Source organism: Netta rufina (genome assembly GCF_964035555.1).
Source record: "Netta rufina genome assembly, chromosome: 9".
NCBI lineage: Eukaryota > Metazoa > Chordata > Aves > Anseriformes > Anatidae > Netta > Netta rufina.
Window position 1 is genome coordinate 3,426,607 of NC_140132.1, and position 15,317 is coordinate 3,441,923.

Here is a 15,317-nt window from a genome sequence, read left to right on the forward strand (position 1 = left end):
TGAAGGTTCACATTGAATCCCCGTATGCGTGCATCCATCTGCATCGTATCTGCTGCCTACCTGATTACTGTCGTATCAGTAAATGGCCAGAATCAGCTTTATATATATTTTTCTTTTTGCCAGATTGCCGTCATTGACATCGCTTATCAGTTTGGCCCAGAGATTTTTTTTGAAGGAGCTGTATGTCCATTATACATGGAAATAGCTTAGATAAGCACAGTTCAAAAGTAGGGCTGCAGCATGAAGAATTGCAAATACAAGAAAAAGTGGATTCTGTGATTGATAACCCTTGGGCTTTGTGGTCAGAATGCAAATAAAAGCTGCAAATCTGAGCAGAGAGACATGCTATAAAAAACATTATCACAAGTTAAGCTGTAGAAGACACATTTCTGCGTGGCAATCTACTGGATTTATTTTGGCAATTATTTATTTGTGGCAGTGGTGTTTGTGAAAATGGAATTTTTAGCAACCTTGTTATAATTATAGAGGACTGAGTATGTAAAGCTGCTCAAACATTCTACATCAGAGTTTGCTTTTTTCAGCCAAATACATGTCTTTTTTGATTAAAATAAATGTCTTTTTTTTTTTTTTTTTTTTTTTTTTTTTTTCCCCCCCAGAGGAATGACTAATTGGTACTCACAAGATTCAAAACTTCAATATTTTATCAGAGGCACCTAAATTCTTTCCCTCCCTTCTCTTTCAGGGTAAATAATTTAGATTTCAGATGCACTGTGTTTGATAAAAGCCACCTTGTTAACATCTCCCGTAGAATTACAGCGCTGTGCATTTTGAGGGATGCTGGAATAACTGCATCAGTAATGCCTGTAAGTTAAATTGAATGGGGCAAAGGAAGAAGGCAGTAGGGAAATGCTGGGCAGGCAGTTCATTTATTTTAATTTTCCTGGTTCTTTCACATCTGTTTAACTAGCTGCCCAACACATGTATATTGGAGACTGGAAGTGTCTTGGGCATTCGGAATACTTCCATCGCCTTACATTACAGGAGCGTATGTTAAATCTGCATCTAGGCAAGCTCAGAGGTTTAAAAGCCCAGGCCCTTTTCCTTGGTTGTTGATCTGTATTATTTCATTTCCCACAAGCCTGAATTGCGTTAAAGTTTTGTTTGTGATAATTGGCAGGGTTTGCACCAGGAAACATTTAAAAAGGAAAATGAACCTTGCCCAATTACGTTCCCGTGTCTCCTGCAACTTCACTGCTTGAAGGTGAACCCACACTCTCAAAGTTCACTGGCTTTTTTTTGGATACAAAATAAAATTCTAGTTGTAAGGTAGCTGAGAAAGGATCGTGTTTAAGGTAACCATCAGTTGTAGGGGTGGGGTGAGAAAAGACGGGGATGTGCTGAGAAGAATGATTTTCCTATTCTGCTTGTCTGCTGATGTGCAGGGTTGTTTATTTTGCAGATGTTTTCTGCATGGAAAACTTGCCAGTCATTGCTGTGTCAGTCAAAACTTGGAGCAGACTGGGCAAAAGTGAGAGTATACTTCCCAGAAAAAGAGGAATCTGTCTTCCCAATGTAAGAGGTTGAACGACGGCCCTTATGCAGGCCTGAGGTCTTAAATTATGCCAGTCTTGCTGGAAGGGAACACTTGGGATAGTTCTGCACTCTTACATTTAATGCAGCTAAATATTAAATATTAAACAATTAAATATTTCCATCAGTCAATGTGCTTCATTGCATTGGTGATGCTGAATTACAGGTCTGAAATAGCAACGTCTAGCTACTGCTGTACAAAGCAGGAGTAACGCTAGGTGTAGGTAAACATAGTAGCACATGTAAAGCAGAAGCAAAAAGGGGTCTGGTGCAGGTCCTGTTGCACTTTGTATCTGTTTTGCCCTGTATTTCTGTGGAAGCAGGGATAGTTTTTGCATGGCATAGGGGATTCCTAAAGTCTGGGATTTAGCTGTGAATGAGTACGTGTTTCCAGAATGGAATTACTGGAGTTTGTTTAATCAATTGTGGATTCCTCCAGAGTGACGCTGCAGTGCCTTTGTGAGGAGTTAGCTCTGTTTAATTGGTCCCATATGTATTTGCAGATAGTATATTAACCATGCCTTGGGGGGATAAGGGCTTTTGGTTGAATCTCTTGGTGCATATTTTATTTCTTTTCTGTAGTTTTATTTTTATGTTTTTTTGTTGTTGTTCTAAGAACTGTAGACATGTATATAAGTATAATCACTAGCATTTTGAAACTTAATACTAAGCAGAGGGTTTAGTTAGGCTTCTGCAAAAATACCTGAACTTTGGCAATTAAAGAAGAAACTGAGGTTTTACAGGGAAGCTGGAGTTTCTGAGTATCTCTGGATTTGGGTGCTTAAATTGGGAGACTCGGGAACTTAATCTCCCTTCTCATCAAGCACTAAGGACTTGGCCTTTGAAAATCAGAAAAGTGGAAACATCAGCAAACATTAATTACTTCTGGAAAACCTTGAAAACACCATGCAGATCCAGCCTTTCCATCCGGAGCCCGTGGCTGTGAGAGGGCTGTCCTGCCTGTGGCTGCCATGGGTCGGCACCAGGCAGGGGGAGTGCCGCTCTCAGCCACTTCACTTGAATGATTTTGTGCTGCAAAAAGCAGAGTAATGTTGCATCTGTCTGTTTTGGCTTAACTCAACCAGTAAGGTAGCTGCAGGAGAAACAGGAATGTAAATGAGTTGGTTTGATTTCCTTTTGTAAAGGTTTCTTGGTGCAAATGCTGTCAATTATCCAACTCTAAAGCTTTGCTGAATTAATGAGACACTTTGTGGAAGGGTATTTTTGATCATTTTCTGTAGACTCCCTTACTCCTGACATAGGCTCTCTGGTGTGCTCTTATTCATGGCTTTAAGAAGTGAGAAGACCTCCTGTGTGAAATCTCCTGGGGACAGGGGTTATGCATTTGCACTGCAGTGGGACCCGAGTTTTATCTGTATTCTGGATCTTCAGCCCCAAAGGTTTGTATCGCCGTGAATCCTTCTAGAGGGCCTCCCTGATGAATAATTTGCTGATGGTAGTGAGAAGGATTAATAGTGCAGAGGAGATGAAAGGCCTGTGAGTGTAGGGCTGGACAGAGAGGACGTGTATGTGTGTGATGGGACAGCAGTGCTGGCCAGACGTGGTTCCTCTGGGTATGCCCTGGAGCATGTCCTGATGGCACTCATGGGGATGTGTGGAGAGAGGGGAGGCTAAAGCCTTCAAGCTTCTTCCTTTGTCTTCTGCAAGGCTGGGGGGATGCACATGATAGAGGCTTTCCAAAAAGGAGGGTGACTTGCTGAAGGAGCAGGTCTGTTCACCTGGAGATCGCTTACATCCCTGGGAAGCAGGAGGACCCCTATTCTGAGACCTTTGGGAATGCCAGGCTTTAGTCTGGGGACTGTGTCAGACCCACAAAAGTCATTTCTCTAAAACAGAATCAAAGAGTAACCAGGAGTCAGTGATAAAATGGACAGCTTTAGAGAAAGGAGTGGATTACCATTGTATTATGTCATTAGGATTGTATCACTATCTCATAGCCGTAAATACAAGAATTAATAGACCTGTTACAAAAGTTAATTTGGTTCATATTTATCCAATAATTTTGGCAAGAATTTGGACACTTTTTTTCTGCACAGTGTTAGCAAACATGCATGTACCTAACAAATAAATCAGAGCAAATTCCCTGTTTGGAGCAGACACCTCTGTCATCCGGTCCTTAGCCCTGTCTCAGGAAGCAAGTCCCAGAAAGGCAAGAGGGAGATGAGTGAGCTACAGAACTGCCTAACAAGTCATCGATTTATTGCAAAAAGCGAAGGAGATGAGTGAAAGTGACTGAAATGCTTTTTTGTTGTTGTTGTTGTTGTTTTTGAAAGACCTGTATTGGGGAACGCAGTGGCTGTCTGGCAAGTATTGTACAAGATGATCTCGCTCTGCCAGGCTCAGAGTGAGGAGAAAGAATGTTTTAAAGCATCCTCTGACACAGAAATTATTGGAAAGCCTCCAAGAGCAAATTGAAAAAGCAACAACCACCTTCGTGCTGCAGGTTTCCATTGTTTTAATATTGGGCCAGCTATACCAAATAATACCTCTCCTGGAAACACGTGTTAGGGGAAAAGTATGTTGGAAAGCAGCTAAGGGGTCAAGCTCAAAATCAAAGTGAATGAACTTGACATATCTATGCCACTGCATGTCCTATTTTGTTCTTTCCTTTCTTATCAGTTCCTATTTAATTCTATCCACGCTTTCGTTTCCCTTTTTTACCTTAAAAAAAAAAAAAAAAAAAAAAAAAAGAACAACAAACCAACAAAAAACACCTTTAGTCTTCTCCTGGGCCTGTGCTCTGGTTCCCATTTGGGCTGAAAAGTACAGGGGCTGATAAATACTTGGCTTTGCATGGAGAAATTCTGGCATACTGGTACTTTTGGAAATGTAATCTAGTTAAAAATCAAGGCTTGCATGTGGTCACAGTGCTCTTGGAGAGGTACTGCTGCTCTGGTGATGAGAAGATGAACAGCAGATAAAGAGGATGACTTTAATTTCCTTTAGTTCTGTGCATGGGGGCCATGTTTCCCAGGCTGGTTTTCTTTGACTTCTGAGCATAGCAACACATTGCAAAACCTATTTTACACTTATCAGTAAAACAATAAACTGTTAGAGCCCAAATCCAACTAGATGTAGTTAGTTGTATACCTTCAGTCCACATGCCTAATTTCCACTGAAATAATGGGCTGGGAATGTTAATGTTACTGTAATGTTAATAAATAAATAAATAAATAAAAAATATATATCAAAAAAGCTATTGTAGTACTATGGTTTATTTTACTTCCTTCACTGACACTTTAAGGATTTCTAATTTTATTTTCCTGCTTACTGGTGTTCTGAGATACTGACTCTATTACTCCGGTGTGGATCTCTATACTGGGACTTAAGTTTTTTAGCGTTTACAGCTAAACGGGGAGCATGGTCGCTGAATATCCTAGGTATTCAGATTTGCTGAGGTCGGGGGGTTTAGTTTGGCTGAGTGTAGAGAGATGTTCGAGGATCAGTCATGAAATTCTCATCTGGCTCTGAAGTTCCCTGCAGTTCGGAGGGTGTTTGTATCTGGGACTGTGTTTTGTTTGGGCAGCAATCCTGCTGATTGGAATCGCATAAGCTTGGCAACAGGATGGAGGAACCCAGCCAGAGCAAACTCAAAGTACACAGGGTCTGAGAACAAAACGTTTCACATGAATTAAATTGTGAGGAAACAGAAGTTCTTTAAACTTGTAAGAAAACAAGGCAATGTGAGCATCGTCACACATGCAGCTGGGTGATCAGGGGGTATAGATAGGCAGTGCAATTTTTTTTTTTATTTTTAATGGAATCTTCATAGTTGTGGATTTTTAAGGGCTTTGTTTTATCACAGCAGGAAGCAGAATATTTCCCAAGAAGCTGGTATTGCAGTGGGGTGGAATAACTCTCAGCACTTGCATGCAGCAGCATCTTTGCTGAAAGGATTTTTAACACTTAGCTGAATTTGGCTTCTTCTGTACCATGCCCTGCACCTGGGCTTGTATCCCCATCCTGCTTTTCTCTCTACAGACCTATGTCCCTCTTCACTTCACCTACCCATTTTTCCTGTATATTACGGGTTCCTCCATCTGACCTTTAACCTTGCCCTCCTTGTTGTGTTCACCGAATACGGGAGAGGCCCTGGAGAAGTCTTTGTGCCTGGCAGCAGGCAGCAGCGTCTGCATGATGCTGGCTCCTGCTCTCCTGCCACTTCCCTCTCTCCAGTCTCATGCCTTGCTTGCTTTGATGCTGTCTTCTGCTTGGTGTCCTGTCACACAGGTTGGGGCACACCCAGCAGCTGCAGATTACTCTTTTCTGTGCCAAAGTACTCCCTGCTGCCCCGTCTCTCCTCCAGGCTGCTTGGTGGGGGGTGATAGGACCAAGGGACACAAACAGGGACGTGGTGGCTTGTAGTCTTTCAGTTTCTGTTGTGTGACCACACGGGGTGTGAAGGTCTCTTTGTGACGTGATGTTTGCCAGGTGCTTTGCCCCTGGACCCCTGGGAGATGCCATCTCTCGGTGTGGGCATGCAGAGTCACACCATGGGCTGCCTGAGCTCCTGAGCTTCCAAACTGAGTCCCAGGGTCCCTGAGGGTGAATCCATCATATCCTTGTGCCCACTGCTGCTCCTCTGCCATTGAGATGTGAATTCAGACATAATTATCTGCTCTTTAACCTAAATAGCGTTTGTTATCTGAAAGGCATTGGATGGATTTGGTTTGATAGGCTGGCAAAATCCAGCTCTCTTAAGATGCTAGAGGGGATACACTGGAAATAACCAAATTTCTGGATTTAGATCAGTTTCAAGCAGATTATTCAGGCCATATCTGCCTGAGTATAAAGACCTGTGACAGGAACTTGGATTTGTGCATGCCGATCAGTGCTGTGCTATAGAGCAGGCTGCTGATGGGATGATTTCTGACTTTGATAAGCGCTTCCATCCCCTTTGTGGAGGGTTTTATTGTAGTGTTCAGTACAATGTTTATATGAACTGCTAGTACAGGATAAATAAATACTGCACAGTGAAGTTTAACATGGGGAAGAGGAAAGATGTATTTAAAGTGTATTACCAGTATTTGTTTAACAAGAGATGGATCAGATTTGACATTTATCTGTACTGGATTGCATTTGCTTTAAATAAAACAAAGACTTAAAAAGGGTAAGTTTTCATATGAACTGTATCTGAATTCTTCTTTTCTTGCCGAAAATATAGAACTTGGGGTGGGGCGTTCCTTGGGTCACAGCTCTGCTTGCATCAGTGATGGGATAAGCGTACTGCTGAAGGACGATTGTGTTTTCATCTCCTTTATCTATGAGTAAGATAGTGGAGTCTGTTGTACATATGGACTGGATGTGGACTTCAGTAGCCAAATTCCGCTGAGGGAAAGGAAAAAGAACATTTGGACTTACCAAAATTCTTTTGCAGTTCATTGCATTTGGTTTTGCCCTTGTTGTCATAGGCTGCTGTTGCTGTGAGATGCTGTTGAACAGTTTGGGTTTCAAGCCAGAACTAAATTAATTTCAATGATAGAGGAAGTGCTTGCACACGGTAGTACATCATTGAGGTTATTTTTGACTCTTCCCAGTGACTGATCTTTTGCTATTGCTCTAATGTGGATTTCTTCTGGCAGTTTTCTTATAGGTGCTGTAGAAGGTTGAGTTTTGCTTCTCATTTTGGCATATCCCTATTTCAGAGGCTTTTAACACGTTAACACCCTACCAGTTTGGGGTTTGCAATACTGTTCATTCAACGTGTGTCTTTGGCAAAATTTGGCAGAAGATATGAAGTATCACATTTCCAGATGAGCTGATGCAGCTGAATGTTGGTTATAACACTGATGTTAGGAGATAATGGGGGCTGAGGGCTATGGGCCTGAAAGCTTTGTTACACTCACAGTGTCACAGCCCATATAGCCTGTAAACTGAGTCCATTTTTGCTGCATTACAGATTACAATGAGTTATGGTCCCATTTTTTGTGACTCATATATACATATATATGTCACAAAATATATATATATATGCACATGCAACATATAATACTTTCTTACTTGTATTTATTGAATTTGAGTTTATTTCCGTCGCCTGATAGAAAATAAAAGGATCTCCTAGCCCAGTCTTGGCTAGTGAGTACTCAATATTGTAAACAACAGCATCTGTTTAGTTATGACCTAAAAATGAAGAGCTGTGCAGAGGCGTTAAGCATTATTATTACAGACTGCCAGTGCCTACTTTTCTCCTCAAAGACACATTTAATTGTATAGTATCAGAGTTTTCTCCAAGCCATTTGGCCTGGGTTGTGGAAAAGGCCATATTTTTGCTGACAAATTAAACCAAAACGCTGCTAATTTTTTTAACAGCAACAGAAATTAAACTTGGACTAAATGCATAGTAACCTAAAATTTGCAAATTGAATGTTGTAAAATAGTTATTCTAGAGCTAAAACATGAATGTTGAGTTGATAAAATATATTGAAACTATTCAGAAGTACTTGATTCTTATGTTGAATTAACATGTAGCTAGGTGAGTTATTGATAATGAAATTTTCACTGCAATACAGAGCACTTACCAAGGAGGAAAGAATCTTTCGTACCTTTGTAGTGACAATCATGGCCTGCTAAGAGTTTGGGCTACCAGTTGTACACTGTCCCATTTTCTTCTATAGGGGGAGACAATGCCATTGGTATTGGTAACTAAGCAAAACAAAATGATGGAACTTGAATAGCTGAATAAGCAAAACCATGGTTTTATATTAAGATAAATTTTCAATATTAGTAGGGTCTTTACTTAAATTTCACACTGAATGGTTTTATGTTCAGCAAGTAGGAAAAATACAATGCTAATTACAGCTCTGATCATTTCTTTGGCAATTCAGCTATTTTGTTTGCTCAAAGAATTTCAAAACTTGCTGCCAATTTCTTATTGCTGCGTTGCTCCTCACATTTCTTTCGAACATAAAGTCTGTATCAGTAGCACCATCTAAATGGATAAAGGATGAATGATGTGCAGTTGCGAGCTGCTATATTCGTGCCAGTTAAGAATCTCTTCTTTTGATGTTCAGTTTAAGAGCTACCAAGTGAAGCTAGCGGTTCTGGCACATAAAATGTGAATGCTATAATGTTCTCTGAACCTTTATTTACTGAATTGCCAAAGTCATGCTTTTCAAGAACGTTGTGAACGTAAAGCACTTTAAAGAAATATTTTGGGTTCACAGCAGTGGAGAGCTAACGCTTTTTACTCAAAAAATACATTGGCTACTGTTATATGTCAGCATTTGCCAACAGTTTCCGGAGGAGATGCCAGTTTGGAGTGGAAACTAAGAAATGGATTCAGCGAAGCACTTTATCCTGTTCTTGGCTTAAAGCACATGAATAAAACCATTGACTACCCACGTGTGCTTTACTGGGACTGCTCACATAGTGAAAGTTAGGCACGTGTTTAAATAACTTGCTTATTTGGGGTCTCACTGCGTGATGTCTTGCTGGCAGAGTCTTGATTTTCTTATGGCAACCAAAGTATGACCTGTACACAGGGAGTACAGCATTGTCTGCACCAGCCACAGAGTCCAAAGCAAAAGGATATTTCTGTGTCCACCCCTAGTCGGTCCTGCATTTCTCTGGCAACCAGTTATCTATCTGCTGCCAATTGTGCTCTAGTGTTTTTGGCATTCAACCACTCCAACTTGCTGCTCATGCAAGTATTGAATTCTCTTTGTAAGGCGGAGAGTAGGCTTTTCCTTGTTTAAGACTGTATATGTGGCTGTTAAAACATGAAAAAAAAAAAAAAAAAAAAAAAAAAAAGTAGTTTATTGTCATATCTTTCCTCATTTTGGTCAAATTTTGCCCTCTACAATGTTGTTGGTAGTCCCACTGAAGTTGATAGAGATGCTAGCAGAGGAGAGGCACAATACCAAAGAACCAGCTCAATGCTCTGGAGCCAAACGGAGGTTTTTCATCTGTTGAATATCTAATGGAAGCAGTGTTCTTTATTTAAGAACCTCTGTAAACAGCTCATCAATGCAAATGCAGCTCTTCCAGCGTGCTGGGAGGGAGAAGTGCTGTGGTGCTCCTGAGGGTCGGTCCCAGGCTGGGGTCATCCCAGCCCTCACAACCAGCCTCCAGCATGGTCTCCTTTCTACATATTTCCTCCAGAAATACAATTTTTGCAGCAAGTTAGCCAATCTGGAGCCTGTATATAAGAGCAGTACAAGCTATGGCAGTTGTAGGAGATAGCAGTTACTTGATGGGCCCAGCGGGCCCAGTAGGCCCAGTGCTGTGGTTGGTAATCAGCAGTGCTCCATCAAACCCAGGATCTCAGACTGAGCTGGCTTTATGCTCCTCGGGGCTGGCAAGCTGTTGTCTGGCCTCTGCTAACAGCTTTGCCAGAGAAGCCTAGGAAACTCCAAACAAAAGGCTGCTAATCGGAACTGAAAGGTGAAATGGAATAGGTTCTCTCCATGAGTTCAGTAATTCTGGCTGGCAAAGAGCACTGTTATCTTCAGAAACATGTGTCAAAGCAAAGAATATTCTTCAATTCTTCAATGTATAATCATCTTAAACAGAGTTCTCTCTCTCTCTTTTTTTTTTTTTTTTTTTTTTTTTTTTTCTGGAGATGTGTTTGGGAGAGTGAATGGGATAACACGTAATATGAGCCAGATGAAAAATAGTATGAGTACATTTTTTCACTGGAATGGAAACTTGAACGCTTGCATAAACTGCACAGAGGCTCTGAAGTATTATTGTAACAGGCTGTAACTTCATGCATGAGGTAGGAAAGCAAGTATTATTGTCACAGGCTGTTAGTGTTTGTGCCCCAAATATGCTTACAAGAGTGTTGAAAAAACTGTAGATCTAGGATCGTAACAATTATTCGATACAGACACTGATGAGGTAAGGATTAAATTGTTTCAGAGGTATATTGTTTTAACAGGCTTTCAGTTAGCTAATGATAAAGTATTTATGAATTACATAGGAGGTTAATTTCCAAGAAATTCTCGTGAATTTTCAAAGGAAAACTTGAATCCACAAAAATCTGTATGAAAACATTGTAAAATCCAAATGGTTGGATTCATCCCTTGTGTATAAATAAAATATTTAATAAGCACTCTCCTCACCTAAAGCACAGAACTGAAAAGCAAGGACCCAATTTAAATTTCTAGCTCTGATAGAGCCTTCATGTATGGTTCTGGGAAATCACTTAGCGACTCTTTTTCTGCAGACCAGACCCCGTACTGTTCCTCTGCCTTACAGAGGTTAAGGGGAGGCAGAGGAAACGAGTGGTTGCAAAACAAATTAAGAATCTCCCATCAAAAGTCAGAGCATACTGTTTGGTTTTGATAAAAAACAAAAACAAAAACAAAACAAAACAAAAACCTAAAGACTAAAAAATAAAAAAGGAGATGTTGCACATACGTATAATAGCTGCTGATTTATAAGAGTCAAGTTATGAAGCTTTAACAAATGCATATTTCTTCAGACAGAACTGTAGTATATTTCTAGTTGGAATATGACATTAATTTGTTTTGTATCTGTATAGTTTACCCTTTAAATACATTTTAGCAAGCAAAAATATTTAGTTTCTCAAATCAAGGTCAGTTCAAAGAAATATCTAAACATTGAAAAAAATCTCTAACTCTTCTGATTCTCCAAAATTGATTTAGAAACTTTTCATGGATTGACTTTCTTCACTTAAGCAATTACTGAGAAATTTTTAATTCAACAGTGTTAATGTTCACTTGGCTAGTTCCTCTTCCAAGTCTGGGAAATTTTATTGTTTGTTGTAGCAAGTGGCAAGTTTTTAATGACATCCATTTGTTATGTACTTGTAGTGGTATTTACGTTGGAGACTACGGGAGACATTGGAGACAACTGCTTACAAAGCAGGATGATTTAAAATTCATAGGCTAAAGGCAAACAGATGAGGCATTCGGCTTGGCAGGAATGGTAACTTCTTCTAGCCTCAATGGGATGACATTTAAGTACAGATGATAGAAAACAAGAAAGGTTGAAACAGTAGTTTTTTGAATGGTCTTTGATCACCTGTTCTTTCCTCCATATTGTCATTAGTAGTGGAACTGGGTCTAAGAGCAGTTTTTGTAATGTGCCTGGGAGTGATTAGAGGTTGAATATAGACCCTTTTTGGGACATATGTAGATTTTCGTATTAATTTGGCAAATTTGGAAATGTTTTCTTTGCTCAAAATGGCTAAATCATCTCATTTTGTGTGTGTATATCCTTTGAATTAAAAACAGTCTCCAAACTGCTAATTATAGTAAGAGACATTCACTTTATTAAGTTATAAAGCTTCTTCGAGGTCTCTTCCAACCTAGAAATTCTGTGATTCTGTGATTCGCTCTCCCCATGGAAACTTCCAAGGCATTGAATAGCAAGCACAACATGCAGACAGGTCCAACTATTATCTCTCATTTTTCTGCACCAGAATGCAATATAATTGCTTTTGTTTCTCTGTTCAGCACTTTCAGACCATGTTAAAGACCAAGCTGAATGTCCTAACTCTTCGGAAGGAGCCTCTCCCGACAGTGATCTTCCATGAACCAGAAGCCATTGAGCTGTGTACCACAACACCCCTCATGAAGACCCGGACTCACACTGGATGCAAGGTACTTGCAAGCAAAAACTTAAGGAATGAGACCACTGTGGAATTGTCCCATATACATAAGAGGAATCTAAAGAGCCCAAAGTAACCAACGTGGTAATTCTGGAAACCCTATTAACTACTACTATTACCATAAGGTTTCTAAATCAAAAATGTCATTAGGAGGTTTCTGAAAAAAATCTGGGCTTCAGTGATAAATGTGGTTGAGGTGTGTGGCTCAACACAAATAGAAAATTCTTGACAGCCTCCCAGAAACGTTTCTTGCTGTAAACACAGCAGTTGCTTTCTGTAAGTGCTAGGGCTGAGATGGGAGATAAAGAGCCAAGTGCTGCGTATTTGTGTTTAGCAAGCTGTACTATCAGAGGTATAAAACTACTGAAATAGGGTTGCAGGTTAAAACTCAAGGTTGGTTATTAAAAAAAAAAAAAAAAAAAAAAAAAAGTTGGGGAGCAGTTAGATCATCATTTGGTTAAGAAAGAACATGAATTTGCCTACTTACATCAAAGCAGCTTCGGAAAAAGCTCTGCTGCTTTAAAGTTTAATGGCTTAAGAACTCCAAGTGCATTCTTCTGTGGAAAGAAACCATATAATAAAGCAAACAAATCTACTCTGTGTGTACCTTGCGTTGGAGCTGTCTAGTGTCATGGCAGAGCTCGCCTCACCTCACACACAGGCAGCCTGAGCCAGGTCAAAGTTTGGCCTGTACTGCCCTTTGCGGGGCTCAGCAGCCAAGTCCACTTTGCCTGCCTCAGGTGGTGGTCATGTGGAGAACCCACATAGCCTTAAGGGTCTCCAAAAACAGAGAGAACTGGGTTTGAGCCTCTGTAAAGCATCAGATGTAGAAGAGCAATTCTCTGATGCTGCAAGTGCCAGGTAAGGTCCAAAGTGCAAGTAACTGTCATAACGCTCTGTTCTGTGTGTATGTGTGCACACATACACAGACACTCCTCCTGAGCAGTTGTCTTGTTGGAGGATCTGATGGGACTGCAATGGGGTTGAAATAAGTTGCTTCCTGGTGAAATCCCCTGCTTTTTGTAGCATACTATGCACATGGCGTGGGCTGTGAGTGTGTCATAAAGGGCTGTGCTCTGACACCTCCAGGTCTGGCACTTCCTCAGCAAAGTTCCTTGTGGGGAAGTGTTATTTTTGTTTGACTTTCTGCCTGCCACGATAGCTGAGAAACAAGACCACTGCCGGGTATTGAAGCAGCGCTGCCCTATGCTGATGTGGTGGAACACAGAGCAAGTAACCCTAATATGCTTTGTATGGTAGCACGTAGCATCTGCTCTTCCGTGCTGATGTCTTTTGTCCTTTATGTTGACATCTAATGAATTTTTAGAGAATATTAGCTATCATAAAAACGTTTCACAAAGTATCTGGTTTTCACCCCTAGTGAGAGAGAGTTCAAACATAATAACGCTTTCTGAAATCAGTTTACCTCTGTGAATGTGTGCAGAATTTAAATGAGCCTTTTTATTTAACCTATAGTCCTTGAACTGAAAAGACGGATTGCAGAGATTGCAGAGAGATGTTGAACCACTCAGTGAGGAAAATCTCATTCTATATTTAGAGGTCTTTTTTATTTATTCATTTATTTTTCATGCAATATATCATAGTAGTGGTGACTAGGGAACATCTGCTGCCACAATGTTCCCCTTTTCCTCCCTGTACCAGTTTTGCTTTCTCCCCTTCCCCCAGTAGCCAGTCAGTAGCCACTGACCTCCTGTCAATGCCAGAGCATTACGGGGATGGTTTTGGGGACATGCCAACCTCCGTTTATCAATTCAACAATTGTGAGTTCCAGTACTTTGACCGGGAAGATGATTCTACATCTGTGTTGTTCCTATGGCTAAGAAATCCTCTGTAGTTGTTAACTAAAGTGCTCCAATTTTACCCACTCTCTCTAGTCACAATCTTTTAAATTTTTTTCCCCCTGACTAAATATATTCTTCTCTAAGGGAGCTTACATCCTCCAGCTATTTCTAGGTAATTAGCCTTTCTCTCCTCTTTCCCCTCTGATTATTAGTTTCTTGCTGAGTGAAGCGATAATAGTGTTGCCATAACAAAGCCAATATTTTATAACATGAGTTTTCGCTCTATGGGGTCTGATGCATCACTGTTACTCCAGGCATAAGTGGGGGAGATGCTGCAGTGTTGCTGGTACCACTGAGGCTCTGCGGTTTGGAGACATAAGCTTTTCAGGCTAGAGCGAAGTACCCAGTTTTTACTTTCTTGCATGAGTCATACCCTTTTGATCCTTAATTGTTTTACTCCTCTTGACTGAAATTCCTCCAATTTTTCTGTGTAACCCCATTAATGAGATAGCATCATTCTTCTGACAGAGGCTTCAGACATCTCATTTTATTGCACTGTTTTAACATAAGCCTCAGCTGGCACCATCACGTTATGGGAACTTGACACATGCAATTGCTTTGCTGTTCAGAGGTCTGGGCATTGGTTTTCTTATGTGATTGCTCTTTTTCTTGTCCTTTCATCACAAGACAAGCTTCTCTTTTTCTTTCTTTCAGCATTAGCTGCTGAATCCCAAAGAAACAAAACTTCTCTGCTGAGATCCAATCTCATTCTGTAATTGAATGTGATGGCTTTAAGAACAGCAGAGAAATGTCTTGCTTTAACTAATTCAGGCAGAACCCCCACAAAACCTAGAAAATTAAATAAATTAAAAAAAATACTTCCCATTTCTCCGCAGTTCCAGATCTGATGCAACTTCACTGCCATTGTGTTTCCTGAAATATATTTTTTACTCACAGCAGAAGGCTTCAGACTCATTCCTCCAATCACTGCACATCCACACCTGCCTGCCTGGGCTGGCTGCACTGTCGCCATTCCCACCCTGCCAGCCTTGGCATGATTTCACCAAACAGGAGAGAGCAGATACTGTTTGCACTGATTTGCAGCACAGGGCTGTATGCTCACATGTTTCAGGGCTTGTGATGCTGGTTGCTCACTAAGGCAGCAGTTGACTCGAAGGCTGCAGTTCCCAGGGGGCATCTTCTTGCCCTCCTTCACCTCCATTCCACACCAGCCGTGTTCCCAAATGGGGAGTGACAGACCCACACCCTGGGGTTGCACCGTCACAGTCCCACTCAGCAGGGTTTCTGGGCTCAATGAAGCATTCAGACCCTTGTGAAGGAGGTCCTTTGCTTTTGTTTGAGTCACA

General features: G+C 40.8%; 1 protein-coding gene across 1 annotated transcript in view; it reads left to right on the forward strand.

Moving 5' to 3' along the window:
• PID1 (phosphotyrosine interaction domain containing 1) overlaps window positions 1–15,317 on the forward strand; it is an 82,719-nt gene that overhangs the window by 19,699 nt on the left and 47,703 nt on the right. The window contains exon 2 of the mRNA XM_084291638.1: window positions 11,994–12,140. Coding sequence (XP_084147764.1) covers window positions 11,994–12,140 — 147 coding nt within the window. The remainder of the gene's footprint in view (window positions 1–11,993; window positions 12,141–15,317) is intronic.